The sequence below is a fragment of the Drosophila serrata genome, unplaced genomic scaffold (assembly GCF_035046125.1).
Source record: "Drosophila serrata isolate PLE 108 unplaced genomic scaffold, ASM3504612v1 contig_276, whole genome shotgun sequence".
Taxonomy (NCBI): Eukaryota; Metazoa; Arthropoda; class Insecta; order Diptera; family Drosophilidae; genus Drosophila; species Drosophila serrata.
The window spans coordinates 1437278-1461182 of NW_028257174.1; the positions used below are offsets into that span (position 1 = coordinate 1437278).

The window sequence follows — 23905 nt, forward strand, 5'->3', positions numbered from 1 at the left end:
GAGATGTCTAGATCGATTCGGCTGTTTATGCTGATCAAGAATATAAGTCGGAAATGAGTCCTTCACTTAGTTTTAGCCTTCTGCCTAAAATTAGAATACCATTTTTTAATCAATATTTATTTATATTTTTATATGACAATTTAATAGGAAAATTTATTTTAAAAATATCATAACTCAGACAAAAATAAAAATAAAATTTCTTGGTGAGCATCAACAGCCCAGTCGATCTAGCAACGTTGGAAAAGCTTGGTAAGAACTTAAAATTATACAGAGACATAAGTCCGAGGTGATTTTAAGCTTTCTTAAATATATGAATCCCAAAGTAATCCTACTATTTCTATATCTATACTTTTATTTTTTATATATCCTATATATACTTTTACTTATATCTTTCCCCACAGGAGGTCATAGCCAACCTGGGAGGCAGTTTTCCACCGCCCTTGCCACAGTTTTGGACACCTTTACCTATGCCAGCCTATAATTTTACCAACCCTTGGCCCAGATTTGGCTAATCCATCATGTTTCTAACTATGATAAGTTTGTTTCTTAATTTTTAACTTAATAAACTCTGGCATCAACGATCGAAGAGGTGAGGGAAACGCAGTAGCTTCGAGCCACGCCTCTTGAGGAACTGAAAGAATGCAGAGAGAAATTAGAGAAAAGACTCGACGAATTATATAGCATTTCATGGGGTTTTATTGTTTCCAAAAAATCGACAAATCAAATCGGGAGTAATAATGGGTGGTAGAGTGACTACGCTTGAAACAGTTTATAATTTACCAAATATTACATATCGTTCTTTTGTCTTTTTTTTGTGTGTTGTGACGTCGCGATTTGTCTGTCTTTTTTTGTGTTTTCTGTACAAAACGTCTTTCTTTTAAAACATCTAAACTCTACCGAACGAAACGAACAAATACAAAAAAAAAATTCTCTAAAATATATAGTATATATATAGTTAATGTTTAATGTCTTTATACTATTTAATGGGTCTTGGGGTTTTTGCAAATCAAAGTTAATTACATATAACATGTTTATATATATATAATATATGGGGGACAACAACAATTGTGTGTATGTGTATGTTCTATAACTATAACCATATACACTACCTATATATATATATATATAGTAGTGGTATATAGTGGCTACATATAGCAATATATGTATATATATTTTAGGTCTAGGCGCAATATATCAACTTGTTCATCGTTTAAAAAACACATTTCTTTCTCCTCATTCGCTGCTTTATAAGTTTTTGTTCCCTTTGCAATGAAAAATGACATATACATGCTTAAAAAATGGAATAAAAAATGATTATTCAATCAGTATACAAAAAAAATGGAGAAAATAAAAATGATAATCGATCTTAAAGTCGACTATTTTGATACCCAGCACAGCTTCCGTATAGGATTTAAATGCAATTAAGGTATGGAATGGCTAAGCTCTTACATTACTGATACCATTTTACGCAGTTAATTAAGTGAATTTGAAGCTCTCTTAATTAATGACTTATTGAAATGATTGTGATATATATGTATAATATATAAAAACAAATTTAATTATTGGAATATAGTTACTAAAGATTTAAATCTATAATCACTTTGAAGATAAGCAGAACTGGCAGAAGGTTTTTAGATCTTAAAGATATATAACAGACGGACACAGAATAAAGAGGTGCTGAGTTGAAATACAATCAAGTTTGGTTTTTTTTTGTGTTAAGTAAGTGTGCTTCAAGTTCAGCTTTGGGCTCAGACATTAGTTTAAGGTTTAGTTGTAGCTTTAGCTTTAGCCTAAGTGGGTTGCAGTTAAGATAAGGCGATCTGCTTCAAAACCAGGAACGTAATGAAGCAGCAGAGAGGATACGCAGATGATGATCGATCGATCGGTACTATTACGAAACTAATATGGCTCTCTACGGGCTAACACAACAGGTGGTGGCTAGTCTTCATGGTTGCACGATGGGTAGTAAGTAAAATTTACTAACCACATTTAATATAATAAATATATTCATATGCTGACGCCCATTCTAATCAATTTCTTATCACTTTCTCTACTCCTATTCTCAATTTTGCAAAGTATATATATACTTTCTCTACAACTAAGCGACAGCTTGAAAGTAGTTACAATGAAATGAATTTCGAAAATCATAGAAGTAGTGAGTAGTTACAAAGAAAAAAAAAAAAAACAAAGGATTTTATGGCAATGGTAATTGTTAATACGCGAAGGTATATAATATGGAATAAATCTTCTAATTGAAATTGAAATGAATATTCAAAAGCAAGCAGCAAGGGCCTTCTAAAACGATTCCGATTGTCGCTGCTGTCCGGATGATGTTGATGACGATGTGGTGGCTACTTCTTGTTCTTGTGGCAGGGTCAGAGGCTGGTTAGGCTCAAGATGCTCCTCTAGCTGCTCCAACTGCTGTTGCTGCTCCAGCTGATGTTGCTGTTGCTGCTTCTGCTGGTGGAGATGTGCGGAATGTGCGTGGGTTCATACATTGGGTGGGTCTTACTTAGGTCTTATCTAACCTCATCGATATCCTCGCCCTCCGACGAGCTACGTATCGTGTTGTACTGCGAATTGCGGCTGCGCAGCATCCGCAGGAAGCTGCCAACGGCAAAGATGGTGCGCCGATGTCGGTGGAATATACCCTGGTATAAGGCCTCTCGTAATGTCTTCCTGTCCTCCACATCCACCGACGACGTCAGCGATGTTTGATGCGGCAAACGTGCTGTGAATAATACGGCGATTGAGTGGAAAAGAGAGAAACGTATTAATAATAATAAATAATAAACAATAACAAAATATAGCGATAAGAAGCCAACAATCCGGACGCAAGGTCAGATTTGCTGGCGCAAACATTAAACGATTCTATATGGAAATGAGTAAACAAAAGAGGCCAAGAGCAATCACAGTGCGTTATAGCTCCTGATAAGTCTGGTCTCGCCAAGAAAATTGGGAGAATCAATTCGGAGATAGAGACATAAACCAAGCTGTATATACAATATGTTTGCTATGAAACCAAGTTTGGTTCTAAAGTATCTACCTATTATCTATGGTTTTAAAGTAATTTCGTATATATTTTGTTATATTTTTAAACAGATTTCTTAAAGAATCTAAACTATACCCTTGAGGTTTTTTATATACATTTGAATTTCAAAGAAAACAAACCCTTAAAAATTATTATTAATCAATGTATAAATAATTTATGGTAAATTAATCATAAAGGAAAGAGTACTGACCTCTTCCTTAGGGAGTTATTTTTGCAAAGAATTCCTTAGCAGCTAATAAATCATTCAAGAATATATATTTTGCATTGAAATCATTTAAAATTCTAGTTTTTTCTACTTGATTCAGAGCTGAAATTGATGTTTTTCTCTGTATTTGTTTTTATGTTGTATTTTCCAGGCCAAACTAATTAAGCCCGTTGAAAGCCGTAATGGAATTTGCCAGTCAATTGAAGCGCCTTCTCATTGATGAGTTCAATGCTATATATATACATATATATACATATATCGTATATTCTTTGTTTTCAGTTATCAAATTTAATTTAATTTAATTTGAATACTTTAAAAATCAAAACCTAAACCCATTTTGAATTATAGAGAAATTTATAAGAGAATCTAACCATTATTTGGACAAGGATTGCAAGGGTTTTCTATATCTATAAATCCTATATAGGTAGAAATCTCTAGAGATTTAGCTATAGAACTCTTATAGGATTTAAAATTATACAAAAATCTTTAGAGATTTAACAAAAAAACTTTTAAAATCTTAAACTATTTACAATCAAAACTAGAGACTTATCAAGCAATTCCTCTAAAAGTAACCTTTTTGGCCTGATTGAAATATGTACAGAAATATAGCCTCAGTTGTGCAGAGATTCCTGTTTAAAAAAATCACTAAAAATTAAAAAGGGTTTTAAAAATAAGGTTACCAAAATAAATAAACAATTCAAACAATTTAAACATAATCCTACAAAGCTTCTTCTGTACGTTCACTCACCAGCTATAGGTGACTTGGGTGACTTGAGGGAGTATTCATCGAGATTCTTGCCACCCAAATCCAGTTTGAGGACCTTCTTGGTAAGCTGCTGTGTGGCCGCCTCCATGTTGCTGGTCTTCTCGATCTTAATGTCCACATTCCGTTGACTGACGGCACTTTTGGTGGGCACTGCCACGCCCGAAACCGATCCCATCGACGATGTGTTGGTGGCTGCTGTTGTTGAGGCTTTGATGGCATCGCTGCCGTTGCCCTTGGCCGCCGCATCCGTCATGCTAATGTTGGTATTATTATTGGCAATGTTGTCGCTAATATAGTTGGTATTGTTGTTGTTTGCCACTGGCACCGATTCCACCTGCTCCTCCTCCTCCTCCTGCTCCTGCTCTTGCTCCTCCTCCACCTGCTGGACAGTCGTTGTAGTGTTCTTCTCCTTATCAGTATGATTGTTATTGGCAACCGTTGCTTGTTGTGTACCGATGGCACTGGCCGGCGTTAATGCCGCTGGCAATTGGTCGTCGTCGTCGTAGTTCCCGATTTCGATCCCGTTCACGGTCCGGCTACCGCTTCCGCTACCGCTCCCGCTGCTGCTGCTGCTGTTTTCAACGACGTCGGCAGCGGCAACAACTACAACCATTGTTCGAGAGCGCTAGCTTCGCTAATTCGCTATTACGCTATTTATCTATTTATCTATTTATTTGTTTAGTGTTTTGGTTTTTTGGTTTCGGAATATCTATGCTTCTTTAGTCCAATTTCCGCTGACGTGCTCGCGCCTTTCAATTCGACTCCGTTCTGAGTATTCTCAGCTGAGTTGAGGCGCGCTATCGCTGACGCTGTTCGATTTAATTCGATTCAAAACGATTCCAATGCGCGGTCTCTATTCGATTCAATTTGTATTTCGATTGCTCTGCTGATTCTATGTGGCTCTCGCCTCATTGTTGGGCATCATTTGCAGGGTTATGCTGTTGCTATATAAAGCCACCTGTTGGGCCGTCGTCGAGCAATCGGTGAGCGTGATCTGTGGCAATGTTAGCTGCAGATGTTGTCTTCGACTGCCGGTACCACCTCCGCCTCCGCCTCCGCCGCCGCCGCCTCCTCCTCCTCCTCCTCCACCGACTCCTCCTGCTGCTGTTGTATCACCAGCAATGCTTAGGTGACTTAGGTTGTCAATAATCTCGTACAGACGTCGCTGATGAGCGGTTGTGGCCACGCTGGCTACTACACTGGCTCTTGAGGGGCCCTCTAGGCCTTCGGTTGCTTCTGTTGTAGCTGCTGCTGCTGGGGCATAGTAATCGCACATGCTATCCAGCTCCTCTTGCTCCTCCTCCTCCTCCTCCTCTGCTTCCTGCTCCTGCTCTTGCTCTTGCTCTGGCTCTTGTTCCTCTTCCACGTCCGTGTCTTGATCCTGCTGCTGCTGCTGCTCCCGCTTGACTGACCTTATGTCTACCCTAATTTCTGGATGACTTGGCCGCTTCTGATTCTCCGCCTTGCGTCGCAAACTCTTGAGCAGCGTCACCAGACGCCCGGTTAGCCTCTGGACGGGACTCTCGCTGCGCTGGGAGCGGTGGCTGAGGTCTTTGTCCAATGGCTTTATTGCATTACAACGACGCTGCTGCTGCTTGTGCTGCTGCTGCTGGCCAATCGATTGCAGATACTTGAGGTCGGCCTGTAAGCCACGCTCGTAATAGCCGCTGGCCAGCTGCAGATAAGCGTAGAAGTCCACCTGCACTTGCTCCGCTCTTCCACTCGCACCTTGTAGCTGCCGCCGTTGTGGGCTTTCCCCGCTGCTCTTATGAATATTTAGCTTATAATCGGCGTGGTCGCTGCTTTGGCTTCCTCGGAGCTCGTTGGCCAGGGCCTCATCATTGTTGCCGCTTGTGTTGCTCCGCCACGGTAAGCGATGGCGTTCTAGCTGACGCTGGACTAGGTGTCGCAGCTGCTCACAGCTATGGGCGCTCCTTATCCGACGCACTGCGTCGTTGTATGTGGCGTCAGGCGGCGGCGGTGGCTCACCTGTGCTGGCACTGCTGCCAGTGCTAGTATCGTCGGATCTGTAATTAGTGGAGGCGGCAATTAGTCGAGAAGCAAGAAAGAACATCATGGGCAGAAAATAGAAATGGGCGACGACCAAACAAAACATTAATTACAATGGCAAATGCAAACACGTACGACAAACAAGCGGGCAAACAAGGAGAATGAGGAGGCTCAAAGACTACTTGGAACAACAACCCGTAGAATGTGGCCCGTGGTCCGTAACCCGTAACCCGTAACCCCTATCCGTGTACCCATACGCGGGGTTAATATAATTAAAAAGCCAACCAGCGGCGTTACTCCGCTTCTCAGGGGAAAAACCTGGCACTCGCCGCCTTTTTTTTCGCTGCTTGTTTGCTGTTCTTATATATTTTTACCATAGATAGTGCTTTAATTTCTTGGGCACACACACACAGCTCAAATCCAGTTGATGAAATTGTCTAGTTTAGTGTTTTGAGTTATAATTGGGGATGGCTTCCCTATCCCAAATCTAAATCTCAGCCTAACGATAACTGAGGCTCATCATTATTAATAATCAATCAGAGCTTTCTTAACCTCTCCCTAATTATCTATATATTCATATTGTTATGATTAGTTAATGGATACTTTATAGAATTAAAATGATAGTACTTCATTTTATTTAATATATAATATTCAATATCTTTTATTTATTCTTTTTAGGGTATTATAATTCCAGTTAAGATCTTGTAACAAGTGAAAGAGTCATTTCCAACCCTATAAATCATATATATTCTTGATCAGCATGAACAGCCGAGTCGATCTAGACATCTCAGACGGAAAAATAAATTTTTCAATTTTTTTCTAAATTTTATAAGGGATCTCATCGTTAAAATTGGCAAAAATTTTATAAAAATTTCGATTTTTTTTTATTTTTAAATTGAGTATGCAGATTTATAAACCTAGGAAAAACTAACATAGGACCGCTTTCCGAATTAAAATTAATGCATTTTTATCTGAGTTATAAATATTTTTAAATTTAATTTTTCTATTAAATTTTCATGTAAAAATATAATTAAATATTGATTAAAAAAAGGTATTCTAATTTTAGTCAGAAGCTTAAAACTAAGTGAAGGAGTCATTTCCAACCCTATAAATCATATATATTCTTGATCAGCATGAACAGCCGAGTCGATCTAGACATCTCAGACAGAAAAATAATTTTTTCAATTTTTTTCCAAAATTTTTCAGAGGTTTCATAGTTAAAATTGTTAAAAGATTTAAAAAAATTTAGAATTTTTTTAAAATTCAATTTGAGTATGCAGATTTATAAACCTAAGAAAAACTAACATAGGACCGCTTTCCGAATTAAAATTAATGCATTTTTATCTGAGTTATGAATATTTTTAAATTGAATTTTTCCATTAAATTTTCATGTAAAAATATAATTAAATATTGATTAAAAAAAGGTATTCAAATTTTAGTCAGCAGCTTAAAACTAAGTGAAGGACTCATTTCCGACCCTATAAATCATATATATTCTTGATCAGCATAAACATCCGAGTCGATCTAGACATCTCAGACAGAAAAATAAATTTTTTAATTTTTTTCATAATTTTATAAGGGGTTTCATCGTGAAAATTGTCAAACAATTTATAAAATTTTTGAATTTCTTAAAAATTCAATTTGAGTAAGCAGATTTATAAACCTAAGAAAAACTAACATAGGACCGCTTTCCGAATTAAAATTAATGCTTTTTTGGCAAAGTTATCAGTTTTTGAATTATTTAATTTATCGAAAGAATTGCTATATAAAAATATCCACAAATCCGAATATTTTAAGCTTAGTTATGATCGATATTCAATGCAATCATCCTTTAACTTATTTACAAAATGTTAAGTTATATAAACTTCTGCCTTCCTTATTTAGTTTTCTTTATTATATTAAAATATTACTCTTTGACTGATTATATATTTTTCATAGCCTCTGGCTAAGAATTCTATTGCAGTTTGTTAATAAAAATGAACTAAACTAAAGTTGAAGTGCTCTGCTTTATTATCTCTATATTGTTTAGATAACAAAAACCATAATAAAATCATTTTGTTTTATCACTTGCCACTTAATGAGAACATTTCCAAACTCTGGTTAACGATATGACATTGTTAGCTATTTGTTATTTGCATTGTTTAACTGATTGGGTATATAGTAATGTTATAGGATAAGTTGTTATTTATTTAGTTAGTTAACGAGAGCTAGTTATTTGTGACTATATATCATTACAATTTATTGCATTGCCTTGTGCCTCAAGTACTTATTAATTTTACTATAAATTTCAAGCTATTATTAATCACAAAACCTTTGAGATTTAGAGACTTTAATACGTGGGTTTAGGTTATTAAATGAGATTTGGTATAGAGAAACATCCCAAGTTTCACTCTTATCACAGAAACTTTTAACTTTTTCCCCTCTTCCTTCCTAGTTTACAATTAATAAGTGGGTTTAGATTATTAAATGAGCTTTGGTATAGAGAAACATCACAAGTTTCACTCTTATCACAGAAACTTTTAACTTTTCCCCCTCTTCCTAGTTTACAATTAATTGAATTCGATTAAGTTGACAGGGAGAGAGGAGGATTCCATTTTCCCCCTGAAGGGTTGACATTCATAGCACCTGGATTTATTGCAGCAAACTGAAACTAAAGCACTGACGTCAGAGTCTGAGTGAGTGAGTGGAGGCCATGTAACTCGAGCTGTTGCTGCTGCCGGGATGCGGCGGAAATTTCACGGAAAGTCCATGGAGAACCCAACCTATATTTATGGCAGCAACTGTCAAAAAGAGTCCACACCCCCCCACTGTACTATATACTATATACTATTACTATTACTATCTTCTGTACTACCTGGGAAAGTAGTGGCAATGGGTGGGCCAGACATCGCGATACTGCGCATATTGCGACGCTAATGAGGCGGACACTCGAGATGCCTGTGAAGCGTCTCCTCCGAAATACTGGCGACGCCTTCGCCTTCGCTGACCCCGATGATGGCGCTGGTGATGGTGGGGCTGCTGGTGGTGCTGGTAAAGATGCTGCTGCATCTTATAGTCCCTGTAATGATTGGCCACCTCATGGCGATACCGTTCCGGGCGAAAGCACTTGGTGTCGTAGACCCGTTTCATGGTCAATCGGGGCATAAACTGGCCACCAGAGCCCAATGGAATGCCCTCAACGATCAGGCCATATCCGTTGGTGGGTTGGTATAATAACGATGATGATGATGCAGACGAGGATAATGATGATGGCCAGGATGATGAGCACATTTCAGGGGAGGAGGGAAACTTGTGACTTGACAGACAGACAAGGACAAAGGACGGGTTAATCCGCTCCTGGCCAACTTGCCCCACGGAGGCAACGAAGCAAACTACACCACGGCTTGACATTGATGGCTCCTCAGCTCTACAAGCGCCACGGGTCCCATTGTTATTGTCATTGGGATGAGCGAGCTAGAAAGGGAAGCGGAATCGGAATCGAAATGGGAATGGGAATGGGAATGATATAGGGTATGGTTATGGAGGAAAGGGAGGCCTCCTCCACCATCGATGGGTGCTTCAAATTATGTACATTTATTGAACAACCGAACAATACAAATTCTGTTGGCAACAACGGTTTTGCGGTTATTTGTTATCACGTCAGGCCGCGATTTGTTTGTCGTTTTGTTGTACGACATTTTGCAATAGAATGGAGGCGGGGAAAGGGCTTCCTTTAATGCGATTCTCGCTTAGGAATCGAAGTGGGTAATACCCTGTCAGGGTAGGAGCTTGAGAAATACTAAAAGAAAGGGGTATAGCCTTTGAAAAATTAAAGGAAATATGAACACCTAAAATATCTTTGGGTAAAGAATTTATATCTTAAGCCAAAAAGTATGCAATGATATATTTCAAATACCAGGACTATTCAAAAAATGTAATATTTGGGTTCTATAATTTTTTTAAGATATAAAAACATTTTTAAGTGTTAGGACAATATGAAAAATGTAATATTTAGGCAACTGAAATGTTTCTAGTTGTAAAACCTCTTTATAAATAGCCAAAAAATAAACAATAAAATATATATTAAATACCAGGAATAATAGAATAATGTAAACCCTACATTTTTGAAGAGTTCAAAACCTTTTAAAGCTTCAAAATAATTTAAAAAAATGTTATATCTAGGAAATTACCATTTTTAAAATTGTAAAACCTTTAATAGGACATTAAAAAGTAAACAATAAAATATTTCCAGTACCACAAAAGTTGAAAAAAATAAATTGCTTCTATAAAACGTAATGAAAATATCCAGAATGCATTTTATTTGAATACTTTATGTCACTTCAGTTATAAATTAGTATATAGAAAGGATCCCACTTGCACATCCTTATCCTCTCATACTCGTCCTTGTTCCATACCCACAACCACACCCACACCCAACCAATCAAAGCCGCTTAGCCTAAGTGGGTGTGGGTTGGCGTCTCTTTCTCTCAATAGAAAAATTAGTAGTATTCATGTCGTTAACCATTGTAACTGGTACATCTTTTGTGCACACTCCTCACTCTTTACCCAAAAGCCGTCCAATTCGGTCCAATTTGCATATTTCGGCTCACGATAAACAACGATAAAATACGGCATACAAACAATGTCGGACAAACGTAAACGTTAGTAAAAATAATTGTGGGATAGGTCTTTTTTCGTATCTCCCCTATCACTTTTAGGGTCCCATATATATATGTACCAGGTTCTATAGACGTCGACACCCCGCCATCGAAGGACCACGCCCCGTAATTACAATTTTGATAGATGTACCTATATATTGATATACTTGCTGTTTTTTTTTATCTCTTTCAAGTATGAGCGAAAAAAATATATAAAAAAGCAGGGGAAATTGACGGGTTGATATTCATATAAGCAAATACAATACATTTATATGGAGGGAGATATAAAGATATACTCTGATATAGTGGGGAATATATGATGGGGAGTATTAGTGGTATATAATATATATATAATAATATATATTAAAGACAGTAAATGAAATTTAGGGAAATATTCAATAGATGACTAAATAAGTTTATACATTTCTCCAGAATTCTGTATAATCTTTTATATATTTTACTATACAAAGGGATTTTTAAAAATATTATTAACTAATGAGATTAAAAGGAAAGATTAAAATACAGCATAAAGTATCCTGTACTCTCCCTAAAAAAAATTAAAGAAAGCCTCATATAATAATTAAAATAACCTCCACAGAGTACTATTATATCTCACTAAATTTCCCTGGCTAAATCTATATCGAAATCCATTATAAATATTACTTTTCTTTAAGCCAAACATTATTCTATCTGGCAATTACAATCGCAGGAATGGAAATATAAATAGAAATAGAAATAGGAAGTTACAAAAAAGTCAAGTTAACACAAGGAATCTTGATTCGGAATTCAATTTGGGTCAGAGGCTCTATTAAAGTATTCCATCGATAATGCAGCCAAAAGACTGAAAGACTGAAAGACTGAACGATTGAATGATTAATTTCAATTTTTGATTACATGCCATCATGCAATCCGCAATAGAAGAATGCTGATAAAGGGGAAATTGGGAAAAGGGGGGAAAACCGATTTGAGTGAAATTAATGCGTCTGTAAAACCCAAAGCCTACAGATATACATATATGTTTGTCTGTGTGTATGTTTGGGACTCCTTGTTTGCGGCGATTTGCCATCAATCAATCAATCAACAGCTGAATCAACAGAGAACACCATCGCCACCGCTGCTCATTTTATTGGAATAAATGACGGACCAACGAACACATCCTTAACCCACAACAAGAGATACCACAAGTTGAGATACAAGATAAAAGAGATACAAAAGGGATATATTGTGTATTTTACATAATAATGTATATAGTTTATGCTGCCTTGGGTTAGATAAATCAATAAATTAAGTATTTTATAGTATTACTTATAGTCTTGCAGGGTTTTATAAAAATAGTCAGAAGTTTGAAGACGTCATTTTCGAAGCAAAAAACCTCTTAACTCAGCCAAAAAAGCATTAATTTTAATTCGGGAAGCGTTCCTATGTTAGTTTTTATTAGTTTTATGAATCTGCATACTCAAATTGAATTAAAAAAAAATTAAAAATTTTTATAAATTTGTTGACAATTTTGACGATGAAACCCCTTATAAAATTATGAAAAAAATTGAAAAATTTAATTTTCTGTCTGAGATGTCTAGATCGACTCGGCTGTTTATGCTGATCAAGAATATGTATGATTTATAGGGTCGGAAATGACTCCTTCACTTAGTTTTAAGCTTCTGACTAAAATTAGAATACAATTTTTTAATCAATATTTATTTAAATTCTTATATGACTATTTAATGGAAAAATTAGAGTTTAAAATAATCATAACTCAGCTAAAATTGCATTAATTTTAATTCGGAAAGCGGTCCTATGTTAATTTTTCTCAAATTTATAAATCTGCATACTCAAATTGAATTTTAAAAACATTCAAAATTTTTATACATTTTTTGCCAATTTTAACGATGAAACCCCTTATAAAATTATGAAAAAAATTAAAATTTTTATATTTCTGTCTGAGATGGCTAGATCGATTCGGCTGCTGATGCTGATCAAGAATATATACGATTTATAGGGTCGAAAATGAGTCCTTCACTTAGTTTTAAGCTTCTGACTAAATTTACAAGGGTAAAAACAAATTATAACATCGCCGTTTTTAAACATATATTCATAAACTTTGAGACATGGTAATTTTTGATTATTTAAGATATATATATAGCTTATTTATTGATAAAAATGTATTCATTGTAGCACATCTTAACAATCCAATTGCTAACTGCAAGCGTATAAAAACTTGGGCCTGGCGAAGTTAGCTTTATTTCATGTTTTTCTCTTGAAATTCAATTCAAATTGAGTTCCTAGTTTTGTATGAATCAAATAACTTTAATCCCTCAACTGAAGCCATAAAAAAGCGCCTTACATTTCCAGAAGCCATAGAAAATAACACTTATTTATGAAAATAGAAACTTTTCCAGGTGGAGTAAGGTATATTTTCTAATTAAACTCGAAGTTAAAGTAGAGCTGTTATCAGAACTTTAATTTAACATGGCATAGAAACATGTTGCCAGCCAACTCTGTGGATAGCAAAATGTTGATAACATATCTGGGAAGCGCAAAACCAAGTTGCAGATATGCTGGTAAATAAATAAAAATATTTACTTAAAAGGTAGGAGAATAACCGCATATCTAGAATATATTACTTTGTATTTATAATAAGGTCACCTTACTTAGTTTGTATTTCCTTTTTTTTCAATTATCATTAAAAATTCAGTTAACTTTAATCTTTTCAAAATATTAAACTAAAACTTCTGCAACTAGAAACAAGAATAATGATTATTTCCAAAGGGACTGCGGCAAGTGGCGTCGTCAATTAACCCTTTAAGTGATCTGTCCGCGGAAATGGGTTAATTTTCCCCAAGTTTTCCCACCGACTAATCCGCAATGCAAGTGTGTGCGTGCTCGTGTGTGTGTGTCTGTGTGGGAAAGTTCGCGATACAAATAATTGGCGTGTGTTTATTTGCGGAGAAAGCAGAAAGGAAAAAGGAAGGAAATGGAAAGCAGGAGACAGGGCGACAGGGAAGGAGGCGCCAGCAAAAGGCGGCGAAGAAGGGAAATAAAAAGGAAAAGGAAAGAAAGGCGAAATACAGGTAAGCGTCGCGCTGCGCTCGAATGTAGGCAATAGAAAAGCAACGGAGCAAAGAGGACGAGGCGAGAGCGAAGCAACGACCGAGTTAGAGAGAGGGAGCAAGAGAATGCAGAGGCAGCTGAGAGGAGAAAGGGAGAGACGAAAGGCACTTAAATACGAGTTTTAAACCATGCACAATTAGAAACGAATGTGCGAAAGGGATACACACTCGCACACACAATCAGGCAAAAAGGTTTCTGCTCCACTTTGACACACAAAAGCCAACGGCAAGAGGCGTCTGTCTGTGTGACACACTTACAGTGCCTTATCACACACACAGAGAGAGAGAGAGAGAGAGGGAGAGGAGAGAGTGGTAGAAAGGCGCACGTACGCTTTTTCACTTGTCTTGTCGGTCAATAAACCGTCAGCAGATCAACAACAAAGCAGGCAGATAAACAGGCAGCACCCCCCCTCCACTCCTTCTACAGGCGGCAACAGGAAGCAGCACTTGCTGCATTTGCCATTGAATAATTAATGCCAGGCAAAAGGGGCAATGGGAGATACAAAATAAAGCGTATTGATTGCTTACCGCGCAGAAATGGCGAATTGTACCGCTATGTCGCTACAACAGCTGGTCGTCGTCGTCGTCGTGTCGTTCCAGCTCCTGTTGGTGTTTGTGTTGCTCTCTTGGAGTTCGCCTGCAGGTGTGCGTGTGTGTGTTTGTATGCGTATGAAGCAACTCCGCTTTGCACTTGTCTTTCACTTTCGCCTGGCGGCCATGTTTATTAACGCTAATAACACCTGTCCTGCACTCGCTTCTCGGCTACCCGCTCGGCTCATCAAGTCTTAGTTTGAATGTTTTTCTCCGTTCTATTTCTCGGCTGGTTAAATGCGTTTGATTGTTTTCGTTTGATTCTTGGCTGTCGTTATGTTAGGTGTGCCCGTCTCCACGACCGTTCAAATATGCCGAGAGATTTTTAAAAATTCACTAACGCCAGGCGGATGTTGGTATTTTTGTGCAGTGCGAGCCAAATACTAAACGCCCTCGTACCGCGTCACAGAATTTGGTATTTTGCTATTGTCAACCAAATAGTATTTCGTCAACTGTCAAACTGCTGCCACACTGAAGCAAATCGAAGCCGCATTGCAAAAATAATTATTTATTAATTATTTAAGCGGCCCGCAGCGAGGCCTTTAAACCGAAAGAGTCAACCGAGTAGGAGCAACATTCAACCGCGGGCTTAACAGGCAGAAGAAGATCGAGTCGGTATCGGGCAGACGGTGAGAGAAGCAGCAAAGGGCGGCCCGGAAAACGCCGGCAAAACAAGAAAATGACGTCGGCAAAGGATTTAATTAAAATTGACATAGTAGGTTCATTGATTAGTTCCAGTTAATGTAACAGCCACTAACATATTCCGATATTCGTACACAGGAATGGGGCATGGAGCGCTTGGTGCGGGCCCAACAGGTTGTGGAGCTGCGTCCCTACGACATCGAGTCGTGGTCCGTGATGCTTCGCGAGGCCCAGACACGTCCCATCCACGAGGTGCGCAGTCTGTACGAGTCCCTAGTGAATGTCTTCCCCACCACGGCTCGCTACTGGAAGCTATACATCGAGATGGAGATGCGCAGCCGTTACTATGAGCGTGTGGAGAAGCTATTCCAGCGTTGTCTGGTCAAGATCTTGAACATTGATCTATGGAAGCTCTACCTTACCTATGTGAAGGACACCAAGTCGGGACTGAGCACGCACAAGTGAGTGAGAGAAGGAATAATGATGATGTTTCCATTACTTACATGATTTTCCTTCGGCAGAGAAAAGATGGCCCAAGCGTATGACTTTGCTTTGGAGAAGATCGGCATGGATCTGCACTCGTTTAGCATCTGGCAGGACTACATCTACTTTCTGCGCGGCGTTGAAGCCGTTGGTAACTATGCAGAGAACCAAAAGATCACCGCCGTTCGTCGTGTCTATCAGAAGGCCGTGGTGACGCCCATTGTGGGCATTGAGCAGCTGTGGAAGGACTACATTGCCTTTGAGCAGAACATCAATCCCATCATATCCGAAAAGATGAGTCTGGAGCGATCCAAGTGAGTTGCCCAATAACATAGTTTCTCTGCCATTTAAAAAACTAATTGCTTTACCATCTCCTTCCTACAGGGACTACATGAACGCCCGTCGTGTGGCCAAGGAGCTGGAATATCACACAAAGGGCCTTAATAGAAATTTGCCAGCTGTGCCGCCCACACTTACTCGTGAGGAGATCAAGCAGGTGGAGCTCTGGAAGCGCTTCATTACCTACGAGAAGTCCAATCCTTTGCGCACCGAAGATACTGCTTTGGTGACGCGCCGCGTCATGTTCGCCACAGAGCAGTGCCTGCTGGTGCTCACCCATCATCCGGCCGTGTGGCATCAGGCCTCCCAGTTTCTGGACACAAGTGCTCGCGTCCTCACCGAGAAAGGCGTGCGTGTTAAACCTACAAACGTCCATGTTTACGTTCAAACAAATAATAGAGTGGATTTTTGGCCTTTGCCCGCCGGCTTTTGTTGTTGGCTGTGGCGGAGGTCAAGATCAAAAACGAAATCAAATACCGAGTCTCTTGTTCGCTGAGAAGTGCCGCCTCTCGGGTAAGGGGGCACGCAGCGAAAGAGGACGAGAAGATACTAGCTACAGAGGAGTCACTGCTTGCCCCATTGCCCTTGCCTCAGGCCGCACGTGTTTTACTCTTAATTTTATGATAATTTTAAAGTGTTTATAAGCTTCTAATTTATGTATAAACATTTTCTTCTCCCACAGGATGTCCAGGCAGCCAAGATTTTCGCCGATGAATGCGCCAATATACTGGAACGCTCGATCAACGGTGTGCTCAATCGCAATGCCCTGCTGTACTTTGCCTATGCTGACTTTGAGGAAGGCCGCCTCAAGTACGAGAAGGTGCACTCCATGTACAACAAGCTGCTCCAGCTTCCCGATATTGATCCCACGCTGGTAAGCACATAGAAATACCTTCACTTCATTTGCTTTTGGTTGAGAGTTGAGAGTACTTATTCAATATTCTTTCGATTCTAGGTCTACGTTCAGTATATGAAGTTTGCCCGCCGTGCCGAGGGCATTAAATCCGCTCGCGGCATCTTCAAGAAGGCCCGCGAGGATGTCCGTTCTCGTTACCACATCTTTGTGGCCGCCGCTCTCATGGAGTACTACTGTTCCAAGGACAAGGAGATCGCCTTCCGTATCTTTGAGCTGGGTCTGAAGCGTTTCGGCGGCAGTCCCGAGTATGTGATGTGTTATATTGACTATCTGTCGCATCTGAACGAGGATAATAACACACGAGTGCTGTTTGAGCGCGTGCTCAGCTCTGGTGGTCTGTCGCCACACAAGAGTGTTGAGGTGTGGAACCGTTTCCTCGAGTTCGAGTCCAATATCGGCGATCTGTCCAGCATCGTCAAGGTGGAGCGTCGTCGCAGTGCCATCTTTGAGAACGTAAGTTGCCTAAGAATAACTTTAGCTGAAAGGCAACTAAATAGTAATGTGGTTACAGCTCAAGGAATACGAGGGCAAGGAGACCGCCCAACTGGTGGATCGCTACAAGTTCCTGGACCTCTATCCATGCACCAGCACCGAGCTCAAGTCCATAGGCTATGCTGAGGTGGGTATTGGGCCATTATAGCAAGGAACTATTAATAATTTCTCCTTCTGTCTCTCTTAGAATGTGGGTATTATACTGAACAAGGTTGGCGGTGGCGCCCACAGTCAAAATAATGGGGATGCCGAGACTGATGGCGAGGCTGCGCCACCACTGCCGCGTCCCGATTTCTCGCAAATGATTCCGTACAAACCACGGCCCTGCGCTCATCCCGGTGCTCATCCTCTGGCCGGCGGTGTCTTCCCCCAGCCACCTGCGCTGGCTGCTCTCTGTGGCATTCTGCCGCCGCCCAATTCCTTCCGCGGACCCTTTGTCAGCGTGGAGCTGCTATTCGACATCTTTATGCGTCTCAATCTGCCCGAATGTGAGTGCTAGTAGCTCTTAATCCTTTAATTGAACTGAACTCTAACCTTTCTCTTTGTGACTTACAGCTGCACCACAACCGAATGGCGATAATGACCTGACACCGAAGATCTTCGATTTGGCCAAATCCGTGCACTGGATCGTGGACACCAGCACATATACGGGGGTGCAGCACAGTGTAACTGCCGTTCCGCCGCGAAGACGCCGTCTCATGCCCGGTGGTGATGATAGTGACGATGACCTACAGACCTCTGTGCCGCCCACCCATGATATTTACCGCCTGCGCCAGCTGAAGCGCTTCGCCAAGTCCAACTAAGGATCTGCATGATTTCCAATAACATTTTTATTTTTTTGTTTTTCTGTTTTTTTTTTACAATGCATTTAAACAAAAGAAAAATACACGGAAGAGAAGACAGAATTTGTATGCCTTGTCGACTTAAAGCTTAATTTTTGAGGGCAGAATCACTTTAATAACAATTTAGTTTATAAATTTCGTTAGTGTTTAGCGTTTAGTTTGTAAATACTGGGAAAATTGGATTTAAATATAATTGATAGAGTTTAAATATTTAATGTAAATATCGTTCGTTTATATTGCAATAATCTCCCAAGTATAAGAAAATAACGATATATTAACTAAACTAAATTAATAAAAACAAAAACTAATTATTTAAACAGATGCTTTAAATTGCATTAACATTTTGCGCAGAAGTCCAATGGCCTCTCTTATGCGCCAAGATTACATTCTTTAAATGCTTTACAGTTACCAGAGAGCATGTTATGATTAACCAATTATTTACGAATTGTTTAAATAAACTATTTTTTTTAGTCCACAGTAACCAAAAAGGCTATTTAGCAATTTAATTAATTGTGTTATTTTAGTACAAACTAGTATTCTGTTTTAAATATAATACCAAAAGAAAGAACTATACAACTCACCAAAAATACTGAATGCAAAATAGTACTTTTCAGTATATGCTGCATTTTCTCTTCCATAATGCAACCATTCATTCAAGGTGGTCTCATAGTGAGAGGTTCTCAATGTTGTTGTTCTCCTCTCTTTCTAGTTCATGATGTTTTTGAGAGCGTATGAAGAAAGCTTCTCAACCAATGTTGATGAAACCACCTTACTTATATATACATGTTGCATTAAGCTCTGTCCCTTTCTAGCATTTGCATTTCTCACAAAACAAAACAAAGATGGCTGCTGTGATTTTCGCAAGTTGCTGGTGTGTAAAAACACTATTAAACTATTACTAATAACTGTGAGTATTTGAAAGAAGTTCCAACACTAATTAACTAACTAATTCAAAGAAAATACAAAACAGGAAGACACCGGCTACTCCTCGATTACCTCAGCTGGCAGACAGCGTCGTCGGTGCTTGTAGAGGCCGGCATATTGGGCGAATCGCTTGCCACAGCCGGTGCAGGCATACCGCTTCTCGCTGCGATGGAGGTTGAGGTGGGCGTAATAGGCACTGCCCACCACAAAGGCCCGGGAGCAGTACGGACACACCTTGTCCCGGATGTTGAGGTGAGCCCGCAAATGTCGATCCCGCTCGTGGGCGGTGTAGAAGGCCTTGTCGCACCGATTGCAGGGAAAGTCACGCTGGTTCCTGTGCCGCTTGACATGCTGGTTCAACTTGCTGGCATTCACGAAGCCGCGGGCACAGTGCTCACAGACGTAGGGCAGCTCCTTGGTGTGACTGCGCTGGTGGACGCGCAGAGCCGTCGAGCTGAAGAACTTCTTGGGACAGTCACTGCAGATGTGGCTGCGCTGGCCGAGATGCCGACGCAGATGGGCGAGTAAACTGTTTCGCAGCGAGAACTTCAGGCCGCAAATGTGGCATACGTTGGCCAGCTCCAACGCCTCCTCCTGCTGCATCTCCTGCAGCTCTTTGGATCCCTTGGCCTTGCGCCGCCGCATGTAGCGAAACTCGCCGTCCAGGGACTTCTCAACATCGGCATGGACATTCCGTTCGTGCTGCAAGTAGTCCGTGCGCCGTTTGAACGAAGCTGGACATCTGGGACACTGGAAGGGGGCCACATGCAGCTCAAGGAAACGCAGCGGCTCATAGTACTCGTAGCTGGGCTTCCAGGGCTCCGATTTCTTCAGTGCCTCCATGCGGGCCTCCTTGCAGTGACGATACTGGCACCGGAACTCGATCAGGCGACTCTTGAGCCGCTCCACAGTGACCTGCAGGTTGCTCTCCTCCTGCAGTCGAGTGCACAGGGACTCCAGCTGCCTCTGCCGTTGACGGCGCTTCGTGTAATCGGGATGATCGGTGCACCAGAGCTGAGGATAACTCTGGTAAACGGATATGATCTTCAGGTTGCTGTCCCGGTGATTCAGGCCCTTCTGCATTTCACTGCTCACGGGTAGGACGTCGTCGAGGAAGGCAAATTCCAGGTAAAAGTTCCACTTACTGCTCTTATCCTTTGATTCCTTTTCCTCCTCTGAAGGCTGCTGCTGCTGCTCCTGAGGCTGCTTCTCCTCCATTCTCCGTTGCCTCTCCTTGCGATAGTATTTCGTGTGGTCCGTGACCTTGCGGTGCAACAACTGCCAGCTGTACTTTTGTCCCGTCTTGGTGTTCAGCTCCTTGGTGATGGCCTGCCAGGCCAGGCGACGCTGCTTACGGCCATGGTAGTCCAGGTGATTGGGGTCCCATAAGCAGACGTGGTTGCGGTACAGTTCGATTAGTTCCTGGGTGTGTTGAATGCTCAAACGAAGACGCTGTCTTCCGCCGGGTGATGCCTCGCTTTCGGGAACATCCCCACTGGAATTCAGTTGCAGCTCGCAGGGATCTTCGAGCTGGGCAGCAGCGCAGGCCTCGGCTAAGCTGGGCAGTTCGGGACCAGCATCGGTGTCCTCTTTTTCTTTGGGGTCCTTCTGATCCCTAGGAGGGGGCTCTGTCTCCTCGGACTTCCTTGGGGACTCCTCTGTCTCGGTTGGGGCAGCCTCTTTATCTACGTCCTTTAAAACCTCAGTCAATACTTTGTCAAGCTGATTCTTTAACTGATTCTTTTGATTAATATCCAGTTTTTTGTCCTCTTTTTCGCCCTGCTCCTGGATCTCAGCGCTCACGCTCCGCCTCACCTCGCAGCTGTTCTGGACATGATTCTGATGGCCCGTCAGATTCTCAAAGATCTTGCCGCAGACGGCACACACATACGGATCGATGTGTTTGTGCAGGAACTCCATCTCAGTGTAGTGTTCGAATCCTGAGACGAACTCCGCCTGCTTGCCCTCGACCACACTGTGCAGATAGCTGATCTTCTCGAGGCGATACCGCTTACGCAGCGACTGCAGACGTCTCTGGATGACCACCGGCGACAGGCTAATACCGGAAAGCTGCAACGCCAACTGGAGGCCAATGTGGGCCTCATGTCTCTGACGCACAGTCTCCGGGCAACGGATTCGCTTGTGGGCATTATGCCAGAGGATCGGATAGTGCTCATACAGCTGCAGCAGTCGACGGTTCTCGCGGGCATAGTGACGCTGGCGCTTTAGCAGCGATTGCTGTTCGCACAGGAAACTCAGCTGATCGAAATGCACAAACTTTGCGGCATCATCCAGTTCGCCGTCGGCCTCAAGGCGTTCCCGCTGCTTCAAGAACCGCTGACAGAGTGTGGACACACGAATCCGGACGTCCGTTACGCTGAAGCTGCGTCCACAGTAGCCGCTCCACCCTTCGGTAATGCGTCGCCAGGATTCGCGACAGAGCTCCATGTCGTGGAACTCAGCGTGCGTTTGGTTCCAAAGACGCGGCTCCGAGCGGTACAGATCGATCAGGCGATGGATATGCTGGGTGGTCAGGCGCTGACCCTCGGGAACCGGTGATGCATCCTGGATGGATAAGTGGAGGGGTAAGAAATTAGCTTAAGGAAAAAGGGATTCATTCCACTTACCTGAAGGCTAACAGCTGGCAAGGGAATGGATACCGATGAAGACACTACAGATTCTCCCGTTTCTTCTGCCGCTTTTCCGGTCTTTCCAGCAGCCTCCTCGACATCATCTAAGACTACATCCTCATCCGGATCGGCGGTCTCATTCATTTCCTCCGCAACCTCACCAGCTCCGCCACCTTCTTCCACCTGCTGCCCCTCCTCAATGGCATTTAGTTGCAACACTAGGAGCTGCTTAAGTTCATTATCTTCGCCACTGATCCGCTGTTCGGCCAGCACCTCCTGCATGAGTTCATCCTCGGGTATGGCCACCGAACCGACCCCATCCGTGGATGTAACGGTCACCGGATCCTGCCAATCGGAGTGCCACACGTCCATGTGCTCCGGGAACTCGGAGAGGGCGCATAGTGGTCGCTCCTCGCACAGGGAGCACTCGATGGCATAGAGCTCGCCGGCACAGTTCCAGGTGTAAACGCTGCCGCATAGCTGACGCATCATTGGACCTCCAACGAACTGTGGGTAAGAAATCGAGAAATGTTTTTCTAAATCTATCTAATATGAGCTTTCTATATTTTCCATTCATTCTATTTGTACACTTTTTACTAGACAAAATAACTTAAAAATGTTTTAAATATTTTTTAAATTTAAAGGGAATGTTCATTTCCAGAGATTATATTTTGTATTTTTGTATCTATTACCCTTCTTCATTTAGAGTCATTAATTTATTAAAAACGTTGATACTTTTCGTTGAAATTGTAAAGTAAGAACAATTTATTATTGAACATGATGTTATTACGTAAATACTTTTTCAAAAATATATAATTTAAAATTAAAATTTCCTGCTTAGAATCTGTTTTAAGCGAAGAACTTGTACATACACTCTTTAAAAGCTCTTCAAAACAATAATAACTACACTTTCGCTTGTCAAATCACAATCTTTGAGTACAAGACTTGTTTGGTAATGTAAAAAATGTCTTAACAATTACAAATTACGTATTACAACACAAACAAACTGTATTATAATTGATTCCTATTGTTTTCTCTATGCATTTCAGTTTTCTTAGTATGCAATGGAATACTTCCAGTTTGTGGAATCTGGAACTGCAGCATACATACATACATATGTAGATACATACATACAATTTTGGAGAAGCATCTTGTCTATTCTTAATCTCACCTATGGGTCACCTGTGTGGTGGTGGCCCTCGTTGTTCCTTCTATAATTGCTATTGTTGTTCTTGTTTTCGTGGGTGGTTTCACTTTTTAAGCCGCCCGTAAAGCGCGAAAGGAAAAAATAACAAAACAGCAAAACGATAACAACAACAACAAAATAGCGCAGCAAAAAAAATATATACGGTAATAGCGAAAAGAGCAAACGCAACGCGACGCAACGAAACGCGCCAAGTGTAATCCCCGAGCTGAAACAAACTGCGGCTGCGCAGCGACTTGCCTATTTCTTTTCTCTTTGCCTCTTGCGGCGCTGGCTGGCTAACTGGCGAGTTGAGTTGAGTTGGATCGCGCGAGTTGAATTGACTTTTGAGTTGGTGGAGTTCGTTCAGGTGAAAATGAAAATGCCAGGCAGTCGCAGCCGCAGCCGAAGGAAAATATGAAGACGAAGAAGCGAAGCAAAGAGCAGGGGCATTAAACTGGCTGGAACCCGGCGCATAAAGTAAAGTAACAACAATGGCATTCACACACACACACACGCGCACACACTCACACACTGATCGCTCATCCCGTTTGAGCCACTCTTCGTTTGACCAGTGGGCGCCTAACAGGTAATCGCAGAGGCTTAGCCAGGTGGAGAGCAAAGGGGTTTCTTATTTTTCTACACTATGGAGATTTTCTATATATCCCCTATATTACTTTAATTGTGGCTACGCCTTTGATTGAGTTGTTTTCTTATTCCTTCCAGTGCTGGGACAATTATGAGCAGCCAACAAATAATAGCGAAAATCTAGCACCTTTTCATTTTTATTTTTTGTCTAGTCATGTGAAACGAGGTTTGCACAGAAATCAGCTACTTCACACGCTGGCTTAGCTGAAGCCGGGCTTTCAAAGAATGGGGCTAAGCCCTCCTCTGTATGGGCACAATTCAATTATATTTGCCCACCAAGCCCCATCAATCATCGATTTCGGCACCGCTGTGTTTATTAACTCGTTAATGAGGCAAAATAAAAAAAGAAAGAAAATTAAAACCACAGCTCCTGGGTAAAAATTATTTGCACAAATTGGGATTCCCTTTTTTTGCGGTGAAAATAGTTGAAATACCAGC

The 23905-nt window shown here is 41.0% G+C and overlaps 4 protein-coding genes across 6 annotated transcripts; 1 reads left to right on the top strand and 3 right to left on the bottom strand.

The window, feature by feature from the left end:
* Positions 1–349: 349 nt before the first annotated feature.
* Positions 350–6047, bottom strand: LOC110180322 (uncharacterized). 3 transcript variants are annotated; one of them, XM_020947978.2, is made up of 3 exons: positions 4006–6030; positions 2529–2731; positions 350–631 (listed from the first exon to the last, which is right to left on the bottom strand). In XM_020947978.2, the coding sequence occupies exons 1-3, from the start codon at positions 4634–4636 to the stop codon at positions 575–577; spliced, it is 891 nt and encodes a 296-aa protein (XP_020803637.2). In that variant the 5' UTR covers positions 4637–6030; the 3' UTR covers positions 350–574. The 3 variants fall into 3 exon arrangements, with proteins under 3 accessions (XP_020803637.2, XP_020803636.2, XP_086691528.1); XM_020947977.2 differs by lacking the exon at positions 350–631 and adding an exon at positions 674–2457 and having other exon boundaries at positions 4006–6047; XM_086835402.1 differs by lacking the exon at positions 350–631 and adding an exon at positions 674–2460.
* On the bottom strand, positions 4896–10884 carry LOC110180348 (uncharacterized). Its single transcript, XM_086835404.1, has 2 exons — positions 8888–10884; positions 4896–6050 (listed from the first exon to the last, which is right to left on the bottom strand). Exons 1-2 carry the CDS (start codon positions 9421–9423, stop codon positions 4916–4918), a joined length of 1671 nt encoding a protein of 556 aa, XP_086691530.1. The 5' UTR covers positions 9424–10884; the 3' UTR covers positions 4896–4915.
* A 3915-nt stretch (positions 10885–14799) lies between these two features.
* su(f) (cleavage stimulation factor subunit su(f)) lies at positions 14800–18627 on the top strand. The gene is made up of 9 exons (XM_020947975.2): positions 14800–15083; positions 15149–15471; positions 15532–15807; positions 15878–16181; positions 16515–16706; positions 16788–17201; positions 17260–17367; positions 17428–17728; positions 17796–18627. The coding sequence occupies exons 1-9, from the start codon at positions 15048–15050 to the stop codon at positions 18041–18043; spliced, it is 2202 nt and encodes a 733-aa protein (XP_020803634.1). The 5' UTR covers positions 14800–15047; the 3' UTR covers positions 18044–18627.
* On the bottom strand, positions 18053–23058 carry LOC110180347 (uncharacterized). Its single transcript, XM_086835401.1, has 2 exons — positions 21634–23058; positions 18053–21571 (listed from the first exon to the last, which is right to left on the bottom strand). Exons 1-2 carry the CDS (start codon positions 22126–22128, stop codon positions 19064–19066), a joined length of 3003 nt encoding a protein of 1000 aa, XP_086691527.1. The 5' UTR covers positions 22129–23058; the 3' UTR covers positions 18053–19063.
* Positions 23059–23905: the final 847 nt, after the last annotated feature.

Bases quoted from the DNA above. Each gene is read 5' to 3' on its own strand.
- LOC110180322 (XM_086835402.1), bottom strand. From the start codon at position 4,636: ATGGTTGTAGTTGTTGCCGCTGCCGACGTCGTTGAAAACAGCAGCAGC. The intron at 2,732-4,005 runs GTGAGTGAACGT...TATTATTCACAG, and splicing joins ACCCAAGTCACCTATAGCTG to CACGTTTGCCGCATCAAACA. The intron at 2,461-2,528 runs GTTAGATAAGAC...CATCTCCACCAG, and splicing joins AGGGCGAGGATATCGATGAG to CAGAAGCAGCAACAGCAACA.
- LOC110180348 (XM_086835404.1), bottom strand. From the start codon at position 9,423: ATGTCAAGCCGTGGTGTAGTTTGCTTCGTTGCCTCCGTGGGGCAAGTT. The intron at 6,051-8,887 runs GTAGTACAGAAG...CACTAATTACAG, and splicing joins CATTGCCACTACTTTCCCAG to ATCCGACGATACTAGCACTG.
- LOC110180347 (XM_086835401.1), bottom strand. From the start codon at position 22,128: ATGATGCGTCAGCTATGCGGCAGCGTTTACACCTGGAACTGTGCCGGC. The intron at 21,572-21,633 runs GTAAGTGGAATG...TTATCCATCCAG, and splicing joins TGCCAGCTGTTAGCCTTCAG to GATGCATCACCGGTTCCCGA.